We start from the raw sequence: 24,778 nt of genomic DNA on the forward strand, positions 1-24,778 counted from the left end.
TCAGCAGTTGTCCCACATCCATCCATGGTAGTTCCTCAAAGCTTGTTTTGGTCTACCCAGCTTGTTTGATAAAGCAGATGTTGGATTTGGAGGTGACTGGTTTCTGCTGCTCCTCGAAGAAAAGGACTGATTTTATACCTGTGTTTTTTCTCAGGGGGATGCTAACTCAGGTCTTTCTGCTTTACTTAGCTGTTGATTTTCACAAAATCCGAGGAAAAAAATCATACCATTGACATATCTGCTCTTTGCCAAATGTAGTTGAAATTTGCCTGGTAGTTGGAAGAATTACAAGAGTTGGAGGAGAGCTCTTACAGACGGATAGTGTGTTCATAAAGCCGTAATTCCTTAGTAAATCAGTGCTGAAGATGGTTTCTTTTAGAACAATTTGTCTTGAAAGTTCTGCACAAGTACGTAAACTTTCAGTCTCCAAGAATTTTCTCAGTAAGTGAAATGCCTCTGTTGTTGTACAAGTGTGCTGAAGTTAGTTCCAGTTGAATCGAGCAGGACTAGCTTTACCTTTCTTCTGCTGAGCATTCATGGTTTCTCAGCTGCTTCTACTATAAAGCAGGAAGGTGGTGAGATCGTAAATTCTTTGGACAGTACAGTAGTTGAGTGTTTAATTCTGCTGATATATATAGCTACAGAACAGTGAATACAAACATCTTTTTTTTTCTTTCAAGAAAAAGTGAGCTTTCTGAAATATTTAGGTTTTTGCACACATTGACTGATGCTATCTGCCCTGTTCATGCTACTTATTCTCCATGTGCCTTGGACTTAAAGCACCGTTTTCCAGTGAGAGTGATTTTTAGAGATGAGCGTATGAACTTTCTCCCTCTTGCTTTCTCAGGCAACCTTCCAGATTGCTGTGGAGAAGAGCCTAGGATTGTCATAGACTCTTTTCAGGCACAGTTTGACCTTTTTTTTTTATTCTGAAAAGGTGGTCTCACTTTAAGATTTTGCACATGGCTTTGGTTTCTTCAGAAATGGCTTTTCTTTAATTCAAGTGTTATCCAGAGTTCCTTTTCTTGAACATGTTTTTGATTTTACGGAAAATTACTTTTAAATTTTGTCTTTTGTGGACTTTATTTTCTGATTTGATTACCATGTTGGCAACTTCAGTAGTACTTCCCAAATATGTGGTTTTAGTTGTTTTAATTATAATTGTAAATAACTCTTCAGGTTTGGATTTCTGGTTTTATGAAACCAATAGACTTATTCAGAAGAACTGTTTAAATATTTGGATATGTTTTTTCCCATATCACAAACTCCAAAAAATATAGTAAACTTTGAAATTGCAGATTGTGAAAGGCTACAACATAAATACTTAGAAGTTCATCTCTAGAAGAACTCGGTTTAAGTTTTGATTTCGTGTAATTCGGTGCTGGAGGGAAATTACTTGTTGAATGACACATGTTCTTCCTAACTTTTAGCCTGTCTATAATTTTTGTATGGAGTTGTGGACCTTTCTTGCAATATATTAAAGGAGGATAATGATCACCGCTGTCTGTGGCAGTCTCTGACTGCTGCAGGGGTGAGGGTGTCGCTGGGGATCCGGTCTCCAGCAGATGCCACTGTCGTATTATCTGAACGGAAAATTCCTCCATCCACTCTCTGGTGAACCGTTAGAGATTCTTCAATTTCTGTCACATCATGCAGTACACCACTTGCATCTGCGTTGGTTTCTTAGATTATTTCTTTTTTTCTTTACTCTTTGTCCATTTTGCTTATCATAAGCTTCTGCATTTGAGGTGTTCATCCACACGGGTCTATATCTTTTCCTTCTTTGGTTTGATTTGCAATGGCAAATGCTTAATGACTGCATTTTTATTTATTGTAAGTAACAAATTGAATGGTTGATGCTCTTAGAATATGTGTATGTTATGATTCATTAAAATTATGAAAAAACAATTAAGGCAAGGAGCCTCATGAGCTCACAAAGTAAATGAAATAAAACAGTGCAGCAGTTTCTTTTTTTCTTTACTAACCATTTTTCTTAGGTGCTTTCTGTTATCATTAAAGGTGAGCTGTTGTGCCAGTTACATTTAATGGAGATTAAATTTTTTAATTGTATTAGTGGTAGCTTGCAAGTTTTAGAAAAGCACTTAGAGTATGCCTGTATGTGTGGAAATTAGAGAATGCATTTCTGTGTTTTAAAGACAACAAAAAGAAAGGACTATAGAAATTTATTTTCCCAAAATGTCATCTAGTAACTTTGGGTTAATAACTGAAATAGTTTCTTGCACAAAACTTTTACTATTGCGAAATTGCTTTGTAAACTTTACCCAAATGCTTTCAGGCATAATCTGGTTTTATGTGAAAGTATCTTAAAGCCTAAGTCTGGATGAAAAGTCATTTGAATGTGGTTCCTGAGTGCTGTAAATTATCTTTGAAAATAAGATTTGGTGTGCAGTTCTGAGTCACCATTGAAGCAATAAATTGCCCTCCTTGTATGCTATACTTAGAATTATAGGTCTTTGATTTAGGAAATAGTGAGTATTTGTGGTACGTACAGAGGGGAAACAAAGTGAAAACTTTTGACTTATCGCAAATGTTTGATCCTAGGGTAAATCCTGCTTGTTATTATTTTGAGATGAAAATTTAGTAATTGTCTAGATTAACGTGAAAGCTGTGTTTTAGGGAGCTTTAGACATCATTTTCAATCTCACTATAGAAAATTAATAGGTTAGTGTCATGCCTGAGGTCACACAGCAGGAAGTGGTTGTGTTGATGTTTAATCTTCTTAATTTCTAGCCACTAGACTTCATTGAGATGTGATGATGGCATGCATGCTTCTAAACTATTGCAATGTTAGGTGAAAGTTTCATCTAAACAACCTTGAGTGGCAACATGAGTCTTCGTGTACAAGAAACAACCTTCTAGGTGCTATCAGTAAATGAAAGTGGATTCTTCTCTTCTAATTGTATAGTCTATAGATACCAACAAAGGATTTTTAAAAGCAGTTTGTTATATTTCTTGCTTAGAACTTCAAAGAAGATTAAATGGGTCATATAAAGCCTGAAGTAGTACAGGAGTGATATGATACTGTAACTTGTAGTGTTAAACTGATAGAGATCACTTAAAAGGAAGTATAAAGATAGCATAAAGCTTCACTTGAATGAAAATTAACTTTTGTGGCTTAGAATTTATTCCTACTAGTTTTCTTTGCAGTTTTGAAGACTATATCAATCTATTTTTCACTCAAAGGTGTAATTTTCAAAAGATCCATATTTTTACATGTAGCTATGTGACTTGCTTGTTAGTAAGTAGAGAAAGATTATTGCTTTTGCAAAAGAGCTGTCGTATGTTACCGTGATTGCCTTATACTGGGCACCTTTTTGTCATGATCCATTAGTATACATGACCAAAGTCAAGCTCAAGTCATCATTCATCACGGTAATAACTGTCTAATAACAATCAGTTTATAGTTTGTACAGTTTTCCCTTATTTTTCTAATGTCTCTGGGCACCTTACTCTGTGAACTTTATATTTTACCATTTGCATTTACAAAGGTCACATCAAAACCTGAGGTTACAAGGCCTCGGAAATATTTCTTTCTCTCTTCCTTCTGTTTTTAAATATCTTTGAAATAGTGGAAAAACAAGAGATATTCTCGTGATAGTTTATCAAACTGAAATGCATTAGTTTCAAGAAAATGGCGTATAAAAGTAATCTTTGTCCAGTCAAACACAGGTGCACAAATGGAAATGATCATTTAACTTATATGTCTAGTAATGGTGAGAAAATAATTGTAAATATGAATGATGTAGTTGGTTTTTATTGAAAACTAAATAATATTCAAATATATTCTGACAGTGCTCTCTCTGAAGAAGAAAAAACAACGTTGCGTGCTGGACTTATCACCAACTTTAATGAGCCAGTGAATCAGGTTAGTGATGAAAGATTAATTATTATTGTCCAAATGCTCGTATTGGTATAATTTGGTTTCTCTCTTTACAAAGTGTTTAGTAATAATGATACTAAAGTTGACAAGTTGGAATGTGCATGTTGCCTTTCAGACAGATCTTTTGTTGAAGTAAGATCTTTTTCCACAGACCATTATTCAATGCAGTTTGTCTCTCTGGTTTGTTTTGTATTGAAGTGGTGGTTAATGTTGTCCCTCACTGGTTATGCAACTGTTTGGTGAAATGGTTCAGGGAATGGATGTATCTCAAAAATAACCTTCTCTCCCTGCGTGATTTTTCTATTTTCAGCTGTGTCTGTTCTCTGATTCGACTCCCAGTATAGCCATACAAGGAAGTGTGGTGGTGGTGTAGCAGGAATGAGCTCTTGAGAATGCTGCTGCACAAACCCACCTAAGCAGTATTGCTGTCACATGTCTCGTTAACAGTGTTAATGAATTCAAATAGGCACAATAAAGCTTCAATATGATGTTGAACAAATATATGTCTTGTCTTACATAAAGTGACTAATTTTAAGCTACTGTTTTGATTAAGGACTTATTGTTAAATTGAGTGTAGACCTGATGTTAAGGGCTCAGGGTATGCATATGCTAGATGAATCAGTCTTCCTTCTGCCAACTTACTCTTGCTCATCTAAGTATGAGTTTCTGCAAGGAAGTATTTACTAATATTTTAAGATAGGTCTTAAAGAAGTTTTTGAAGAAAATGTAGAAATTGTTTATGTAAGGTAAAGCTTAAAAAGAACACGTACAGCAAACAAACTTCCACTCTGCAGAGAGTTCTGTTTCAACTTTTCAAGAATCCTTGATGGAATTAATGTTATTTTTAGGATTAGAGCAATGTAACAAAATCAGGGTAATTTAGTCTTTGTAGAAGATTTCTGTGCAATGACAATTTTGACTAGAATTTAAAGATTTTTATTTCAAATGCAATTTTTTAAAATGCAGGTGGACATGGGAAATATATCTAATTTGTAGCGCAGACATAGTCGCAGTGTAAAAAGTAGGGCTAAATATTACTTGTTTCAACCAAAAAGAACTGTGAAGTGTGTTATATTGGATCATAAAATGTGTGCCATTTATGCTACTACTCGGTAGTATAAAGTTTATCAAATACTTAATTTTGAAGTGATTGCATGATACTCACATTTCTAGAAAGTTAGTGTTAATGGCATTGTGCGTAAAACAAGTCAAAGTTTTTAGCAATAATTTTCCATACCTCTGTTAGGATTTAATCAGTTTGCTTGTTAAGACAATAGTATGGTATATTTTATAGTTATGAACTCCACTGCTGATGAGCAGTTCTACAGTTCTGAGACTATAGTTGCAGTCTGAGATGGAACCTTTTTAATTGACACTTTAAAGAATTAGTGGCTTTATGTATTTTGCTGTCTGTCCTTAGATATTTTTGGGATATAGTTTTTCAAGGTATGGAGGATTTTGTTTTGTTTTATGCCAGCAGCCTGCTACTAAATGATTGCCCAAACAATTGTTGTGATACTGAATTATGTTAGAGTCCATCTCCCCTTCTTTCTTCCCTTTTCTGCACTCACTGTTGTAGGTATATTTTTTCCTTTCAGAGGCACCTTTCATTTAGTCCCCAGTCTGCTTGTTACGCCTGAATTTTGATAGCTTGTGTTCCTGATTAGTGCTCTTTTCCAGTTGCAATACTTTGTAACACAGTTGCTATCTATTTTTGCTTTCTGTAGAAAAATTATGATCCTTGCATATACAAAAAGGAAAAAAAAAAAAAAAACAAACCAAAAATGTGAGAATTAAACATAGTATTGAGATGTAATGATACAAGCTGACTTCCAGGGGAGGGGGAGAAGAAAAACAGAACGTTCCGTATGTTGGGAGCATAATTTCAATGCCCTCTGAAGATATTTACCAAATGGAGGGAACAGAGGAAAAAAATGCTCCTTGAAATGTATGACAACAGATTTTTTTTCACTTAAAAAGACACTCCTCAAGGAAGAAGTACTCTTAGCATCCCTGGAGAGGCTGCTTCTTGTATCACATGTGGAGAAGAGTTTATTTGCTCCCTCCTGCCAATCAATATCTCTTGATCTGAAAATACATATTTCCAGTTCTTCCTTGTGAACCTTGATGTCAATTTTCTGAGGCGATTGTTCTTCCTAAGCAAGTGGGTAGGAATGAATGTTTTAGCAAGTTTTGTGGAGTGGTCAGATGTCAGATGAAACAACTAAGGAAGCAGTAAAAGGAGGCATGGCTATTCCCTCTTATGCCTGTAAGTTGCTTGGATTCCTTTTGATAGCATAAGAAGGCGACTTCTTCCCTAGGGTGGAAGTGTGGTGGTAGTTTTAAGAGTATGTTGAAGGTGAGAGCATTGGCTTTATTAAGGTTGTCCAATCAAGGACCTTTTCAATGCAAATGGAATAAGAACGGAGAAGCAAGAACATGAAGTTTTTGGAAGTTTTTGTGGGACTATACAAAGTTTATTAAGGAAAGTTTAGAGGAAGGGAGCTGAGGAGCAGCAAGTGGGAATAGACAGAAGGAGGGTATAAAAAGAGCCAGTCATGCGTAAACATGGCCGGTCCTGATCAGTACCGTCTCTGAACAAACCCTGTGCCTGATCACCATTAGTATGTCATGTTTTCTGACTGAATCCCTCCGCCGTCTTTCCATGTAATCTCACTGTTTGTCATGTGTGCGTGCTTCCAGGACGAGGTGCTGGCTGCTGGCAGTCTGGCTGTGCTGGGCCAACGTGGTGGGGTTTGGCAGCACGGGGAGGGGCTGTGGAAACGGCCCCGTAAGGGGCTTTGTCAGCTCCAAACCCAGTCAGACCGCCTCTGGCCGGGTCAGATCCTCTCCATCCCCTCCGGCCGGGGCTGAGCCAGTCAGCACCTCTGCTAAAGCCATGTTTAAGTCGGGGACAAAGGAGCCTGAACTGAGGCAGGACCTGCACTGAAGAGAGGAGGCAGGCGGGGGGCTTGTCCCAGAGTGCCGGGCGGGCGGCTGCCCACGCTGGGCTGCTGCTGCCCAGCTGGAGATGGCCGCAGCGGCGTGGCTGGGAGAGCTGCGAAGCGCCCCACTCCCGGGGTGCTGCTGGGTGGAGTTTGTCCTGCTGGGACTGCAGAGGTTCGTCGGACCCAGCACGGCTGCGGTGGAGAGAGGACTGAGATCTGAGAAACGGCCACACCGACACCAGGTCAGTGTAGGCGAAGCGGGAGTTGGTGCACTGGAGCCGGAATTGCCATGCAGCCCATGGTGAGGCAGCTGCGGCCCGCTGCAGCCAGGACAGACTCGGTGGGGCAGAGACCTGCTCGCAGCCCGTGGAGAGACGCATCCCAGAGCAGAGATGTCTGTGCCTGAAGGAAGGAGGTTATAGAGAATGGTCTCCATGAGTGGCTGGAGACTGACAACAAGGCGGAGAGGCATCTGCAGCCCATGGAGGACCCCATGCCAGAGCGGGTGGCAGCTCCCTAAGAAGCTGTGACTCTGTGGGGAAGCAGCCTGGACTGGAGCAATCTGATGGATAAGGATTGCATCCTCCGAGAAGGACTCACTATTAATAGAGAAGTCTGTGGACTGTCCCATGAGGAGGGGATCCACTGGAACAGGGGAAAAGAGTATAAGGAGACCACCACCTTTAAGAAAGGAGTGGCAGAAACAAAGTGTGATGAACTGACCTGCAAGTCCCCTGTTCTTTGTCCTCCTAGGCCTCTGGGGGAAGAAGTAGAGCTGGGAAGGAAGGTGGGGGTGGAGTGACGGCGTTTTTGAGATCTGGCTTTGTTTCTTGTTATCCTCTCTGAAGTAACTGTTAACTAATTAAATTGATTTGTCCCCAAGCTGTTTTGCCTGGGGCTGTGGTTGATGGGTGAGCCCTCACCTTTCTTATTCCAACCCTCAGTCCTTTTGTTACATTTTTCTTCTCTCCACCCCACCGAGGGGGACGAGTGAGCGAGCTGCTGTGTGGTAAATTAACTGCTGGCTAGACTAAACCAGGACACTGACATGAGTGGGATTTGATGCCTGAAACCAAAGTCAGATGGTGGGGGTGGTGCAGGTGCCTCTGGCCCATGGTGTGGGGATCTGGAGCAAGTCAGCCACTGGGATGGGACTGCGGCTTACAGGCACATATGCCTATGGGGAGGGATCGTCTCTGTGTAAAGTTTAAAACTCAGATATAGCAGAAAAAAGGCTAATATGTATGCAGCAGTCTATGTTTGTTTATGGAAAGCAATAGAAAAGATCACTTAGAGTAAAAAGTGGTTCCTAAATGTTTGTTTCTTCATTTGTGTAATTTCTAGAACAAATAAATTCAGTAGTCTTTATGTAAAATTTAAACATGGTAGCCAGCTTAGCATTTCATGTAGATGTTTACTATAAACATGAAATAGGAGGCATTTTTTTTCTCCATGTTTATTTGAATTCAGCAAACTTCAAAATAGTTTGAGAAAAACCACACAAGTCTAGCAATCCATACTAGTCTTTTTGAATTTCAGTTTTATTTGGCTGTTAATTTCTGCATTGTACATTTTATAAATGGTCTTTAAGTTTGTGGCATCTGTGTTTTGTTTTGTTTTGTTTTGCAGATAGCAACTCAGATCTCTGTACTCATTGCTAAAGTTGCCAGGGTGGACTGCCCAAGGCAATGGCCAGAACTTATACCAACTCTTCTAGAATCTGTGAAAGTCCAGGATGACCTGCGACAACACAGAGCACTACTTACCTTTTATCATGTTACAAAGACCCTGGCATCGAAACGACTTGCTGCGGATAGGAAACTTTTTTATGATGTAAGTAATGCGATGCAATATTGTAGAGGATGCAAACCATGTATTTCACGTGCTCGCCGCTACTTGTGGTTAGGTGATAGTGCATTAATGGCTGATGTGTTGACTTTAATGTCTGCCTTTGAAACAGAAATGCCCTTACTTTGGTGGGTATTTGTGCAGTATGAAATAACTGGAAGTCAGTTTCCAGGTGAAATGTTTTTGAAATCTTTATTAATTTTGCATGCAGGTTGAGTGTTGCTATGATAACTTGTATTAAGAAGCAGAGGAGCTTCATCTACAGAACAATACCTTCATATCAGCTTTGTGTTATTATGCCATACGGCAGATCTTGTTCTATATGAATTTGCAGTGTTTTTGGAAGTGTGCTCTGGATTCATTATTCAATATAGTCTTTAAAAAACCTACTTGTTTTTAGGTTTCCATACCACAGTATTTTTGGGTTTTCTCGTCAGTGGGAATGTGTTTGAGGTTTTTCCAGATGAACTTCTTTCTTCAGGTCAATTAAAAGGCAAGATGTGAATGCAAATGCCTAATCCTATCTCATGCAGTTTACATTCTCCATTGTAAGAATCCACTGATTAGAAGAGAGATTTTCCTTTGGCTGTAGACTATTGCATCTCCAATCCATCATTGCCAATAGAGTTAGGCGATGATGTAGTACAGTTAACTGAATTTAATGAGTTAAACATCTTTTCTGAACAGGTTGCTTTTGAATTTTCAAAATTTGATTTTATTACTTCATTTTAAAGGAAGGATTATAGCACAGATAATGAAGACTTAATGTTTCTTAAACTTTACTTATTCATCTATGTAGACAAACTTTCTTGATGCTTTCAGGTAACTAGTTATAATTTCAATACGTTTTTTTTTAGTACAGGTTTGGAAACACTTGATAAATTTTTCACGTGTTGCAATACTTGAAGATTACAAGGTCATGCTTACAGATAAAAGTCCCTCTCCAGCTTCTTTGTAGGCCCCCATTAGGTACTGGAAGGCTGGTAGAAGATCACCATGGAGCCTTGTCTTCTCTGGGCTGAATAACCCAAGCTCTTTCAGCCTGTCTTCATAGGAGAGGTGCTCAGCCCTCTCATCATCTTTGTGGGCCTCTTCTGGGCATGACCAAGAGCTCCATGTCCTTCTTGTGTTGGGGGCCCCAGAGCTGAACGCAGTATTCCAGGTGGGGTCTGACAAGAGCAGAGCAGAGGGGCAGAATCACCTCCCTCGACCTGCTGGCCACGCTTCTTTGGATGCAGCCCAGGACACGGTTGGCTTTCTGGGCTGCAAGCGCACGTTACCAGCTCATATTGAGCTTCTCATCCACCAGCACTCCCAAGTCCTTTTCCTCAGGGCTGCTCTCAATCTGTTCTCCACCCAGCCTGTACTTGTGCTTGGGATTGCCCAGACCCACGTGCAGGACCTTGCACTTGGCCTTGTTGAACTTCATGAGGTTGATACAGGCACTGCAAAATCAGTGAAAATATCGGTTACAGGTTTTTTCCCTAATTTATTTGACATTAAGCTTTTGAGTCTTCCTGTTGCTTCTTCATTCTGGTTCTGAAAGAATGCTGTTCTGTTTTTAAAGTTTATCCACATAATGTCTTTTTCCTGAAACTGTGAAGTTCTGCACAACTTCTATCTTAAACTAGAACTGCTCTTCTTTGCAGAAAGAAAAAGTTTCCAAGTTTTTTTTACCATGAAGTGCAAGAAGGTACTTGGGTGCCTTCTCTGCTAATGGATACACACCATTCAGTTTAGTGTCTTTGTTGAACTTCAGTGAGTGTTTTCATGATTGTTCTGATTTCCTTCCTGCTTTTGGAGATTGCTGAATCTTTGAAATATAGTCATAAATAGGAATCCTGAACAGGAATCCTGATGATTGTTGATAGCCTATGAAATCCGACATTGAAATATGTCTGCTGTCTTTGCTTTTACTGTTACTGTTCATCATGAAGAGCTTTCATTTTTGAAGGTGTTTCATATTTATTCTTTAGTTTGAGTATCTTTTTACCACCACAAACACGTATTGCCTGTTTTACTGACTAGAGGAACTTAAGGCAGCCTAGCCCCACTTGTATTAAAGACTTAGTCTTTAATACAAATCGTAATTGCTAGTTCAAATAATTGAAATGTAAGACTATGGTGGGTCCTCTTAATAGATAGTACGTTTATTTACAGGCTGAAAGAGTTGGGGCTGTTCAGCCTGGAGAAGAGGAGGCTCCGGGGTGACCTTATAGCGGTCTTCCAGTACCTCAAGGGGGCCTACAAGAAAGATGGGGAGAGGCTGTTCAGGAGGGCCTGTTGTGATAGGACAAGGGGTAATGGTTTTAAAATAGAGGGAGGTAGATTCAGGTTGGATATTAGGAAAAAATTTTTTTACCATGAGAGTTGTAGAACACTGGAACAGGTTGCCCAGAGAGGTGGTGGATGCTCCATCCCTGGAGACGTTCAAGGCCAGGTTGGACGAGGCCCTGAGCAACCTGATCTAGTTGGAGATATCCTTGTTTGTTGCAGGGGGGTTGGACTAGATGACCTTTGAAGGTCCCTTCCAGCCCTAACGATTCTATGATTCTATTTGTGGTTCTGTTCCCCCAATTTTTAATAAAGCCATTATTGTTTTTAAATTTTTTAGCATGAAGGTACAGTGATCTGATGACAAACAAATGGGTTTATCCAGAGTATATTCTACTGTTAGGACTATTATTGCTGCTTTGAATTGTTCAGGTTTTTTGTTTTTGTGTTGTTTTTTTCTTTTAATCCTCATCTGAGTTGTTACTCTTTACTATTATGGTTAGTGTATTCTATTTAAAAGGAATACTGCCTTCAATACCCAAAGTCAGCCCCTAAAACGTGAGTAGGTTGAAAAAGTTGATATTTATTCAATGATGTGTTTTTGCAACTCCGTGAACACATCATGGAATAATTATCAAGGGTTTCCACTGTCTCACCTTTAGTCAGTCGAAGGAACCAGGTAAACAGGTTGTATGTGCTTCAGATTCCATTGATATTATGTGTAGCGGACTTAGGGCACTTTCTTCCTTAGCTGTGTAGCTGTCAAGTACTGCCACAACTGAATGAGAAATTCTTTATCTTCTGTTTATACTTTAGCTATCTTTCATCAGGTACTGTTTGGAAACTGTAATGTGAACTAAGTGAGATTTGTTAAGTGCTAGCTGATTAGAAACTATTTGTCATTCAATATGTTAAATAATTTGAGGAAAAAAGTCAGTTTGCAGCTATCAAGAAAATAAAGTTTCAGTGTAGGTGTTGTTCAATACTATTTTTATTAGAGATAGGCGTGTAACTGCTGACTGTGTCCTAGAGTAAGCTGATTCAGATACTAACTATGCCGTAAGACAAGCAGTTTGTTTTGTGGGAGAGGAGGTGGTGAGGAGAGATGGTAGGTTTTTGAAGCCTCTTGCTGCGTTATAAACCTGTGGCTGTATTTAATGAAAATCAAGTAAGAAAGGAGGCCTGCATAGTTGTCTTTAAAGTGGTAGAGTTGTAGACCAAGTAGTCAGGGAAGCAAGTGAGTATATTATAGCATCTTCAAATCGAGACAACATATTTTTCTGAAAAACATCTTTGGATCAGTACAACTTGGTACAACAAAGAAGCAAGTGAAACATTGTGACCTATGACAGACCGGAAGATGGACTAAATAACTGAACATTCTGAACTGGTCTTTAAAGTACAGGAATTTATTATGCTATAGCTAAATGCAGGAAAACAAATACATTGTTGGTATTTCTTCGTTTTTGCAGCTTGCGTCAGGTATTTATAGCTTTGCCTGTTCCTTGTGGAATCATCATACCGATACGTTCCTGCAGCAAATTTATACGGGAGATGAAGCTGCTGCTGCGAATTCATTAGAAAGAACCTTGTTGTCATTGAAAGGTAATAATGTAGAATCATGTTAAATACAAGGAATTAAATAAGTTTCTTCACAGTGAATCATTAAGGCTTCTCTGGTCAAGAGTTAGCATTCACTAACAAAGCCATGTCCACTGAGAAAACCAGTAATGTTGGTTTATTTTACCTGTACCTTTAGCAACGCAGAAGGAGGATTGTTCAAATGGAAGGGAGACAAGGTGTGCTAGTTTCTCCGTATGTACTATTCTGATATGCATGTTGTAAGAACTCAAAGTGTAGGAGGTAGGCAAGTGGAGGGCATAACAGGATGCTTTATGTGTATTGTAATTTAGACTTGCATCTGTCTGTCTTTAGGCACTTAACTGAGGAAGCCAAGCCATGAATTTTGTTACGTTAAGTCCATCTCATGCTCAGCAAAGAGGTGGCCTTAGTAATCAATTTAGATTTTAGGCTGATGCTCAAGTACGTATCGGTGGGATGAATACATATCATTACTGTACTTTGCCACTTTGAAGAATCAAGATGTTTGTGTGTGGTGTTTGCAATGTAGATGATACCAGTTCTTGACTTGTTTGAGAAGGTGCAGTATGTGGCTTCTCTGGGTTATTGGCAGTGGTAAACCTGAGAAAATTCATAAGATGGCTTATGGGCCCTAGTTGACTGTACTTGGCCCTTTTCCTGCTGCAGAACCTTTCAGAGATGGAATACTTACAGGTTTTGCAGAATTTTTGTTGATAATTCAGTGATTCTTGGTGTTCTCTTCATCACTTTACACAAATTTTAAAGTAATTTCAACAAGATGAGATTCATGTTAGGTATGGTTGAAGCATCCAAAGGCCTAAAATTAAATGTATTTTTTGATAAGGAGAATTGGAAGAAAGGCACAGCAACTGTAATTGTAATTATGTTCTGAAATCTGTTGAAACAAGGGCTGAGAAATACACAAGTACCTTTTTTTCCTCTAGTGCTTCGTAAGTTGACAGTCCATGGGTTTGTTGAACCGCATTGGAGTGTAGAGGTGATGGTAAGTGACATATCTGTTTCTAGTTCTAGCTTAGAAATCTTTTGTGATGACTTCAGGTGTTGTTATAGCTATGTTTAATAATCGTTGAACAGCAAAGGTTTGTGTTATGTAAGGGAAGATCAAGTGACATGCTCTGAAAGTTGTCCTCCCATCAGGTGAGAACTGGATAGATCCTAAACATTGTGACGCCAGTGGCATAATGGTTTTTAAAAAAAAAGTACCCCTTCCAGTTTACATGTCACATGATAGTGATACTCCCGTTGCCTACTGGAAGATGTCTTATATATACTCTCGCCCATCATTTGAACAGGATGTTTTCATTTAGTTATGAATGTAATCGCATATTTGTCCTATCAAATTCTGTTGATAGAATTTGTCTGATTGAGGTGAAAGCCTGTGGTACGCAGCCCATCTGCTGAGGAATGGGAGAGAAAAAGAGAAGAAAGAAACCCAAGCATCACCCTTAACCCCATGCACTGCCTGCTTTGCTGGAGGAATTGGGTTCTTATGACCTACATCTTAAACTAGAAAGCTGGGAGTAGGAAAGAACTGGATAAGCAGATTGTAAAGCATATGTCTATATTTACCTATACTTCCTTCTGTTAGAGATGCCATGCTGTTTGTGTGGTACTAATGAAGTTGGTTTGGATCATCTGTGCAGTCTGCTAATCAGATAATTATTTGTTTCATGAGGAAAGTACTTGTGCAAGATCATCAACTAGTTCAGTTAAAAATGATAAGGTAATGTCTGAGCTAGTAACACATCTGAACTGACTTCAATTTGACTCAACTTTCTTCTCATAATACAAAATAAGCTTCATTCTTAAAAGATACATACTTTTATATTTTTCAGAGTTTTCTGAATGCAGCGTTTGAACGGCTAAAACAGTTTCTGGAGTGTAGTAAGTATCTGAATATTTTTTTTTATTATTATCGGTTGTTAAATATTAAAAGCTGGATGAAAACATAATACTGTTTAGTGCATCATCATTAATCATTTAGGTGTGAGGTATTTTTTTATAAATGCAAAGCTATTAATGTAAATGCTGCTGAAACTGTCTGAAAAGACTTTAGTAAAAACTTCCTTTTATATCAAGAGACTAAAATCACACGAAGTGATACTTGATATGATAATACCAATTAAAAAAATAATAATTGTAAGACATGGATTGACAAAATATCTGTATTCAAATATGTAGATGCTGCTAAAACCCAGATCATCTTGAGTTTTCTTGTTTGGGAGGGTTTCACGTTTTTCTTGGAGTTTACCCTGCGTTTTGATAGGTGTCAAATAGGAAATAAAGACCACATTTGGCTATATGTATTTTATAACTGGCAGAGTAGTAGTCTGAGACAGGCAACTACAGGTTAACACAGTCAACGGAAATGTAGGCGTAGTTGGCAGGTGTTAGTGCTTTTACAGGGAAGTTACCTGACACGAGATCTTTGGCAGTGTTGTGTCTGAACTCACTCCTCTTTTTTTTTTCTTCTGTGAAGCAAAGTTTGTACTAGACCTGGTGTAAGCCGTTCAGTCATTAGAAGCCTGTCAGGTCGTCCTTTTAGGATTCAGTAACACTTTTTCTGACGATAGATAGCTAAACTGAGTAGAAAGAATTTTTTTTAAGTAATTGAAGGTACTTACTTGACTAGGAGCCTGTGCTTAGATGAGAGAGGCTGATCTGATCAAGAAGAGAAGGCTCCGAGGTGATCTTATAGCAGCCTTCCAGTACTTAAAGGGGGCCTACAGGAAAGCTGGAGAGGCACTTTTTACAAGGGCATGTAGTGATAGGACAAGGGGCAATGGATTTAAACTGAAAGAGGGCAGATTTTGATTTGATATAAGGAAGAAATTTTTCACTGTGAGGATGGTGAGGCAATGGAACAGGTTGCCCAGAGAAGTTGTGGATGCCCCATCCCTGGAAGTGTTCAAGGCCAGGTTGGATGAGACTTTGGGCAACTTGGTGTAGTGGAGGGTTTCCCTGCCCGTGGAGGGTTTCCCTGCCCATGGCAGGGTGGTTGGAACTAGATGATCTTTGAGGTCCCTTCCAACCCTAACCATTCTATGATTCTATGATCTCTGAGCCTTGTTTCTGGGAAAGATGGAAACTACCACTATGTTCAATGCCAAAATAAAATACCTTTTTTTTCCTCTTCTAAAATGCAGGCTTCTTTACATGCAACTGTTTTCCCCTTCTACTATACTATAGTCATGCTCTTTTTGGCCCGTCTTCCATTTTTGGCAAGATAGTTTCGTAGGTTTTACAGACTGAATTGAAAACCATCTCTTCCCAAAGCTTGGTCATTGTCGTAGTCCTCTAGAATATGAGGACTGTGGGGTTTGAATGTCCTAAGATAAAAACTGAGCTGAATCTTCCCATTTCCACTTTTCTAATCAGTAAGTTGTTTCGTAAAAGCAGGCACGACTACCTTACAAGATTAGTATTTACATTTATATCATGATTTTCTGCCTATATGCCTTCATTATGGCTCTTTTTCCTTATGTCTTTTGTTATAAAAAAGGCTCTGTCTAGCTTTTGTAAATTCAGAATGTTTTCCAGTGTCCATAATCAATTATTTTTTAAGGTGGAGTTTCTAGAAAAGCATATACTATTATGCAGTAAGGATATACCATAGTTTTAATAAAAGGGCATTGTCATCTTTTCAGTGCTTTTTTTACTTCTTGTCTGTGCTAGCATTTGCTTCCATTATTTTAACTATCTTTTATCATTGAGTTGTCTGTAATGATGTCCTGATTATTCTGTTCTAATCAGTTACAGTGAATTTCACTGCAGCTGAGAGAAACGTTAAAGAATTTTTTTCCCCCCAGTACTCATTACTTTGAATTTAACTTCAAATTTATTCTGCCATAGAACCTTTTTCTGGCTTCCATAATCCCTGAACTACAGATAAACGAAATTGTTCTCCAGTGTTCATTTTTGAAAATTTAGCTATCCAGAATGAAAAGGAAAGTCTGAAAAAATGATAGTTGTTAAATATCTAATTTACCAGGTAGAAGTATAAGACCAGAAAGCATATGCAGAGATCGCCTAGAAAAGACTATTATTCTGTTCACTAAAGTGGTAAGTAAATTCTCCATTCAGTTACTGAATAGTTTACTGTTCTGGAGGAGCAGTCCCTGTTCAGGTATGTGTGTTCCTTAAAGCCAATAGGTTTCAGATCTTACAAAGAAATGGAGGCCACTGCAACTTAAAACTTCTTCGTTATGAAATATCTTTTTGAATTTTTTTAAAGAAAAGGGTGTATGTTTACTCATGCTGACATAAGTTGCCATGAAGAATACGTTTCCTTAGCGCAAACAAAATTAAATGCTTTCAATAAATAAATTATTTAGCTAGAATTTTGCTCAAAAAAGAATTCTGGAAGATTTGCTAAAACATTGGTATTAGCATTGATGGATAAAGATGATACAAACTTTTCATCCTGTCGTTTATATTATTTAGATTGCTATTTCTAAGAGCCTATTAGTTCTGTTGAATAAATGGCCACTTTTAGTTTATTGAAGGAAAATTTACAAAACGCTCTTACCTTCTGTGACTTGTGTTGTATAATACATTTGGAGTTGCCATCTAATTCTATACAACCATTAATTGCATATATTGTCAGAAGGTAATTTTTGCCTTGTCACTTGCTCCATTTTTAAAAAATATAAAACCTACAGAGTTCCCATTGTTTTCAGATTCTATTTTGGAGCCATGGATCTTATTTAAATATTCAGCTGAATTATCCGAACTAAGGGCCACCTGCCAGCTTCACAAGAATTGAACTGAAGGTGCTCTGACCCAACATTCTTAATCTTTGTCGTAGTAGTTCTTACTTGGAACTAACAAGCGAAGTATGTGAAGCATGTGCATCTATTTTCATAGACCTGAAGAGAAAATACACTTTATTAATAGATAACATATACCACCTGTGGAAATTCAGATGCGTTTTTCCAGTAGCAGAGGGATTAAAGGAATTGACCAGTGCGTTTTAGACCACTAGTTTGAAAAGCTAAGCTGAGGAAGGAAGTGCTTGTACTGCAGTGGAAGAGGAGAAAAAAAGAATAAAAAGTTATTTCCCCCATGCCTCTTTTACTTACCATAATTCTAATAGGGATCGGTTATCTGCTAAAATGTTTGGGGTTTTAAGTGTGGCTAATACGTTTTATGTGCTGTGTTACTAGCAAGCTGATCTAGTTGAAAATGGGTATTGTTCCTTAAAAAAAGGTAATTTTGAACATGACTCAAGAATTTCAGGACAAAATAATACTACTTTAACCATTGATACTGATCTCTTTCTGGTTTCCTGTATGTGTTCAGTTTTCTTTTCTATAATTTTGTATAAATAGACACTTGTTTTTGATAACAAGGTTATGAAAGTGTTTAATAAGACTTGCACAAGGAGTCATTTGATTTCTTTCTTGCTCTTCTGCTTCCTTTATTTTTAGCTTTTGGACTTCCTGGATCAACATCCTTTTTCATTCACCCCTTTGATTCAGAGGTCATTGGAGTTTGCTGTAAGCTACGTTTTCACAGAGGCCGGTGAAGGAATTGTATTTGAGCGGTTTATTGTACAGTGCATGAATCTCATTAAGATGATTGTAAAAAATTATGCTTACAAGCCATCCAAGAATATTGAAGGTACTGCTGCTATTTACTAAAAGCATTTTTTTTATATCTTGAGAAAATTTTGCTAGTTTTTCCCGACAGTAAAACATTCTTTTGGAAGATTTAAGACGTTCTTTTGAAAGACTTAATGCTTTAATAGTTAGTAGTATATGCTTCTGATTCTATATTGATAATTATTATTTTATTGGTTAAAATATTTTTTTATATATAGATAGACATTGACTTGCTAAAGTAATTTTAAATCCCCAAGGAGCATGAATATCTTTGTTGATTGTTTTAGGTTTTATTTAACTGATTTTAAAAAGAATTGAGGTATGGAATTTTGGTTTATTTTCATCAAATGGTTTGATGCATCTTTCCCTTGAGGAATGTTTGATAAAATGGGGTGTTTACTGTAATTAAATAATACCAGTGCTCTGTTTTGTTTTTTTTTAAATTTTCTCTGAGGATAAGAATTTCTTATCTAACTATTTTTTCTAGTTTTACTAGACTACTATTTGATCATTAAGCCACTTCACTGCAATTTGGAATTTGCTGTGTTTTATTTCAGATAGCAGTCCTGAAACTCTTGAAGCACATAAGATAAAGACAGCCTTTTTCACATATCCGACACTAATGGAAATATGTAGGAGATTAGTCACTCACTATTTCCTGCTGACAAAGGAAGAATTAACAATGTGGGAAGAGGACCCAGAAGGCTTCAGTAAGAGACATGTTGTATAGTTGGTTGCAGTTTATTTAGATATTGGTATAGGAGTTTCATATCCACATCACCTCTACAAATTGCGTACTGCTATATTGGCAGGGTATTTTTTTTTGCTGTCTTGTCACCTGGATAAATGTTCCTTCTAGGGGTTGTTTTTCTGACAAGAGATTTCTCAGTAGTCTATGGTATTCAGTTATCTAAATACTAAACTTTATTTGAACCGTAGTTGAAATGATTATTTTTCCTTTTTTTATGTGAAATAATAGCTGTAGAAGAGACAGGAGGAGATTCTTGGAAGTACAGTCTCAGAGTAAGTGTTTCAATTTGAAAGAAAACCATTCAGCATTTCTGGATGCATTTCTTGATAGTCTTGTAACCAAGAGAGATGATATTTGCTAGAAGATAAGCTCATGCTTTTCAAAAAAATCTTTAGTTAAAGAAATTTTATTACAATTAGTATTACTTACCTTTGTTCATTTATCAATGTTCAAACATGCTGAAGTAACACTGGAAAGTGTGTACTTCATGTTCTAGGAGGGAGGTAAAAGGAGTTTGCTACAGCATTTGTATTGTGTAGTATCTGATGGTTATTAAACCCAGCAGAAGTCATCTCTTCTTTAAACTGGTAACTGATATTATCACTTATGACTTTGTTAGTAGACATGATGAGTGAAGAAAGCTTCAGGTACATTTATATTAATGTTTCTGTTCTGATCAAAAATATGCTGTTGTTGTGAAGCTCCCAATGATTGGTGCTGTGATTTGCTTTGTAGAGAGATCTCAAAACTGAGTTACTTTCATTTTAAAACTGAAAAACCTGGCTCCATGTATCTAGTGTGTTCCAAGTGCAAATAGGTATGCAGTTCAGATGACTTGATGAGAGATAATCCAAAAAAAACCCCGTGACATACCTACAGGGTGGTCGCTGGCTCCTCTACACCAGCTGTTTCATCTCACAGATCCATTGTTCTACTGCAGAAACAGCTGATACAGACACAGCCATCAAAATCTTGCTGGAGTTAAGCATACTAAAGAGTGATATTTCATATAGTACTAGTTTCGCTACAGTGTATTACATTTTAAATGACCTTTGGTATGAGCTATTCAGCACTTAAAAATTTTAGCATAAAATGTACTTTGCCTATATTTCAATAGTTTCTAAACCAGATCCTTTTAATTTTTTCAGCCATGCACAGAAGTTCTTTTTATTGATATTTTCCATGAATATAATCAGACTCTTACCCCTGTGCTTTTAGAAATGGTTCACAGTCTACAAGGTAAGTTCTTTAAAAAATAAAGGAACTGTGAAACGTAGAATTCTTTATATTTGTTTTTGTCAACTGTTAAACAATTTACCTTGCGGTATCCAATTTTTATATAGTGCATTCACTCTATATTTTTGAAAGAACCTGTTAATATTTTAAAATTATTTCTAAACCTACCATAAGGAAAATACAATGTGTATATAGGAGGAGGAAATCCTAAGGATTCTTTCCTTTTCATCATAACTATTTTAGATGACTGACAAAGATTAGTGAATTTCTACTTTCATGAGGTTTAAGGCTTTCTTGTGAATGGCTGACAATAAATTAATAAAATTAATAAAATTAATAAAATTAATAAAATTAATAAAATTAATAAATTCTGTGGGTTTTTGTGATGTAATGCCCCTTGCGTCCTCCTTCTCTTCACTGCAGGTCTAACCTGGTTTGAGCGTCTTTGTCCCCTTCTTAAGTATGGCATTTGCAGAGATGCCAATTGGCTCATCCCTGGCTAGAGGGCAGAGGGGTCTGACCTGACCAGAGACAGGTCTGACTGGTTTTGGAGCCAGGGAAGCTTCTCGCAGCTCCTTACAGGGGCTATCTCTGCAGCCCTTCCCATGCTACCAAAACCCCACCACATAAACCCGGCACAGTTGTGTTTTACTGGGAGCTTCCTGCTCAAATGTTGAAAGGCAGTTTATGTTAATTCTGCCATGTCTCTGCAAAAATCTTGGGGAAAAAAACTTCGAAAGAAAAGTTCAGATTGTGCTGTTGTTTTGTAGAGTATAGAGGACTTTCCGAATCTGAAGAATCTGCTTTAAAAATTTAATGTTTTTTCTGTGTGAAGACCGAAGTCTTCAGAGATTGAGGAATGATTCGGGTTTTTTTTGCCCCCAGACAGAGTTTCATAGTGGCCTTAACAATTATGAATAGTAGCTGCCACTTTATTTTCCCTGTCATTTCAGCTTAGGTTGTTTCCCCAGATTGTATCTCCCCTGACTTACAACATTTTATGTTTGAACTTAACAGAATGGATCAGTGCATTCTATTAAATAGAAATAAATACTTATTTTCTGAGGATGGTTACTGACTTCACATGCAGAATCTCTTCATAAAATGCTTTGCGTATGTAAGTTTCAGGATGGCTTGCTGTGCTATGATACTGGGAATGGTAAAAGATTCCTTACAACAGAGTTGACAGTTATTTTGTTTCCAAGAATTATGGAAGTTAATACTTCCGTGCTAAAAGGTACATACACACAGTTTGTTTGCTTCTGAAGCCCCTAGTAACCATTTCTGGATATTTTCAATTTGAGAGTTACTGTTGAGTTACTAGATGATATTAAGAATTCATTAATTCTCAAGATTTTGGAAAATTTTTATTTACACATTATACGTACATGTGCACATGTATATCAAGTATATAGGAACTAGGTCAAGGATTCTGTTGTAAATAGTACCATGTGGTCAACAGTCTTCAGCAATTTGCAGATTTTGAGTCTGTTCATTTGAAGTACATGCTTCTGACTTATTTGCATGTTGCTATTAAAAGTGTTCGTCTCAGAAGTCAGTCAAAAATAAAATATGAAAGCAGAGATTTAATATGTTAGTATATTATTTTGTAGTATATTCCTGTATATAGTATATAGGATTTTAGTATATTCACTGAAGAAAGTATCGAAACTGAAAAAATGAACTTCTGAATAGAACAAAAATAGCAAAGCAGTCTTGATTCACAGCATACTTATTTAAAGGGTAAAAGTGCAAAATTGCTTGTGTTTGTTATGCTTTTTATTTCAACTTTTTGTCTTGTAGGATCAACCAACATGGAAGACACCAGTGCTATATTGATTAAAGATGCTGGTAAATCAAATTTTGCTCTAATTTTGAAGTAAAAGAGCTGCTTTTGTGTATGTGCTTGACTTCTTAAAAATTATGTGAAGAATTTGCCAGGTTTATTTTTAAGACATTTGGAAAGTAGATCCTTAATCTTATTTTTCCTTGTACTCGATGTCAGTCTTCACTTTTAGAACTGCTTATGTAAAAAGACTGTGCTTTTTCAGCTTTCCTGTGGAACAAGCATGTATACAATCTCCCTTACTGTCCTGTTCTTTCCTTTCTGCAAATAAATGTTACAGTGCTTCCATGGAGATACTTTGTCCATTTTGCAAGTAATGAGATTTTTATGGCAAAAGAAAAGAATTGTCTAAGATCTCTGATGGTTCCTTCATCTTGATGTTAGAGTAGGACCTTAACTGTTCTTGTGACTTTTAACTATCTTCAAGAGTCTTGAGTTTTTTTCTGTAATAATTTTTTTTTAACTAAAATTTCCTCCAGAGTTCTTTTCACCATGGTCTGACAGTAACTTTCACCAGTAAGATATGTGTTAGTTTTGGTTTAGTTTGTTCAGGTGTTAAAGAATATATTTTTTTTTACCTTAAATTAGTCTGATTATTTAGTATTAAAAATTAAACGTTGAGGCAAGCAATAAGCATAACTCTGTTGTCTTTCCCCAGTGTATAATGCGGTTGGACTGGCTGCTTATGAACTATTTGATAGTGTGGATTTTGATCAGTGGTTTAAAAATCAACTGTTAGCGGAACTACAGGTTTCTCATAGCAGGTAAACACCTTGATTTGTTATGGCTTCGTTATTTAAATATGAACTGTTGATACAAATCTGGTAAGCTATAATGTCTAATAATTGCAGACTTGAAAAGTACTCAATACTTAAACATATCCACTAAAGGGGCAGAGGTATGAGATACATATAGACAACTGATATAGTCATGGAAGTGGCAGTCTTCCTTACAGTTTCTGTTTGTGCTTAAATTACTGTGTGGGGTTCTGTAAAAATACTGCTTGTCCTCTTGCATATGTTTGTTGACCATACTTTCTCAGGACAACTACCTTTAGATGAATAAAGAACAATACTTAGGCCTCCGGAGACTTCAGAGCCCTTCAGGCAGGAAAGTCTGACAGAAGTCTGTGGAAACAATCTCTGTAAAACTGCAGCTCAGCCAAAATAGTGATACGTTCTACTCCACTAGTTTGAATATAGAATCATAGAATGGTTTGAGTTGGAAGGGACCTCAAAGATCATCTAGTTCTAACGCCCCTGCAGGGACACCTTCCACTAGATCAGATTGCTCAAAGCCTCATCCAACCTGGCCTTGAACACTTCCGGGGATGGGGCATCCACAGCTCCTCTGGGCAACCTGTTCCAGTGTTTCACCACCCTCATTGTAAAAAATTTCTTCCTTATCTCTAATCTATCTCTCCCCTCTTTCAGTTTCATCGCCCCTTGTCCTATCACTACACACCCTTGTAAAAAGTCCCTCTCCAGTTTTCCTGTAGGCCCTGGAAGACTGCTATAAGATCACCCTGGAGCCTTCTCTTCTCCAGGCTGAACAACCCCAACTCTGTTAATCTGTCTTCATAGCAGAGGTGCTCCAGCCCTGGGATCATCTTTGTAGCCCTTCTCTGGACTTGTTCCAACAACTCCATGTCCTTCTTATGTTGGGGGCTCCAGAGCTGAATGTGGTACTCCAGGTGTGGTCTGGTCTCACAAGAGCAGAATAGAGGGGCAGAGTCATCTCCCTTGACCTGCTGGTCACAATGTGGCCAGAATATGTCCTAATTTAGCCTAGCTGGCACCTAAGCTACCAAGCGGCTCTTCACTCACTCCTCTGCCCTGGTGTGGTGGAGAGGAGAAAATAGGTAATGAAAGGCCTGAGGGTCAAGATGAGAACAGGGAAGAATCACCCACTGACCAGGACCACGGCCTTGGGCAAAACAGACTCACCTTGGGGACAAAACAATTTAATTTGAGTTCATTCGGAGAGGATAATGAGAAACAAAGCCCGATCTTAAAAACACCTTCCCCCCACCCCCTCCCTTTTTCCTGCCTCTACTTTCTCTCTCCAACAGCACAGTGGGACAGGGAATGAAGGTTGCAGGTCAGTTCGTCTCACTCTGTTTCTGCTGCTCCTTCCTTACAAGAGGGACAACTCCTTATACTCTTCCCCTGCTCTGCTGTGGGGTCCCTTCCTTCAGGAGACAGCTCTCCGTGAACTTCTCCAACATGAGTCCTTCCTACAGGATACAGTCCTTACCCATCAGATTGCTTCAGCAATTTCAGCTTTTAGCATGGAGTCACGGCTTCTTAAGGTGCAGCCACCTGCCCCGGCGTGGAGTCCTCCATGGACTGCAGATGCATCTCTGCTCCACTGTCAGTCTCCAGCAGTGTGTATGGTATTTCCTATGGAGATAGTCCTCTACAAACTCCTTTGCCGCAGGCATCTCTGCTCCAGCATGGGGGTCTTCTCCCACGGGCTGCACGTGGATCTCTGCTCCACTATTTCTCTCATGGGCTGCAGGAGGACAGCCTACTGTCTCACCACAGGCTGCAGGGTGATCTGAGCTCTGGCACACCTCTTCCCGCTACCAAAAAGCCCACCACATAAACCCAGCACAGAATACAAGCCCTCTGCAGCATTCTTCAGTTAATTTTAATTGCCAGCAATAAAATGTCAAGGTAAGGATTTGGGTTGTTTTGTAAAGTGTTAAGGATTACATGCTGGTTCTACATAAGGTTATCGTATAGC

The 24,778-nt window shown here is 38.2% G+C and overlaps 1 protein-coding gene across 1 annotated transcript in view; it reads left to right on the top strand.

Annotated features, from left to right (window-relative positions):
- The window catches only part of IPO11 (importin 11), a 104,632-nt gene that overhangs the window by 20,392 nt on the left and 59,462 nt on the right, over nucleotides 1-24,778 (top strand). Inside the window, 12 exon segments of the mRNA XM_086628948.1 lie at nucleotides 3,814-3,886; nucleotides 8,479-8,682; nucleotides 12,444-12,576; nucleotides 13,518-13,576; nucleotides 14,430-14,478; nucleotides 16,586-16,656; nucleotides 18,024-18,216; nucleotides 18,755-18,907; nucleotides 19,177-19,220; nucleotides 20,097-20,187; nucleotides 21,988-22,035; nucleotides 22,689-22,794. Coding sequence (XP_086485074.1) covers nucleotides 3,814-3,886; nucleotides 8,479-8,682; nucleotides 12,444-12,576; nucleotides 13,518-13,576; nucleotides 14,430-14,478; nucleotides 16,586-16,656; nucleotides 18,024-18,216; nucleotides 18,755-18,907; nucleotides 19,177-19,220; nucleotides 20,097-20,187; nucleotides 21,988-22,035; nucleotides 22,689-22,794 — 1,224 coding nt within the window.

This window comes from Tauraco erythrolophus, chromosome Z, assembly GCF_009769465.1.
Source record: "Tauraco erythrolophus isolate bTauEry1 chromosome Z, bTauEry1.pri, whole genome shotgun sequence".
NCBI lineage: Eukaryota > Metazoa > Chordata > Aves > Musophagiformes > Musophagidae > Tauraco > Tauraco erythrolophus.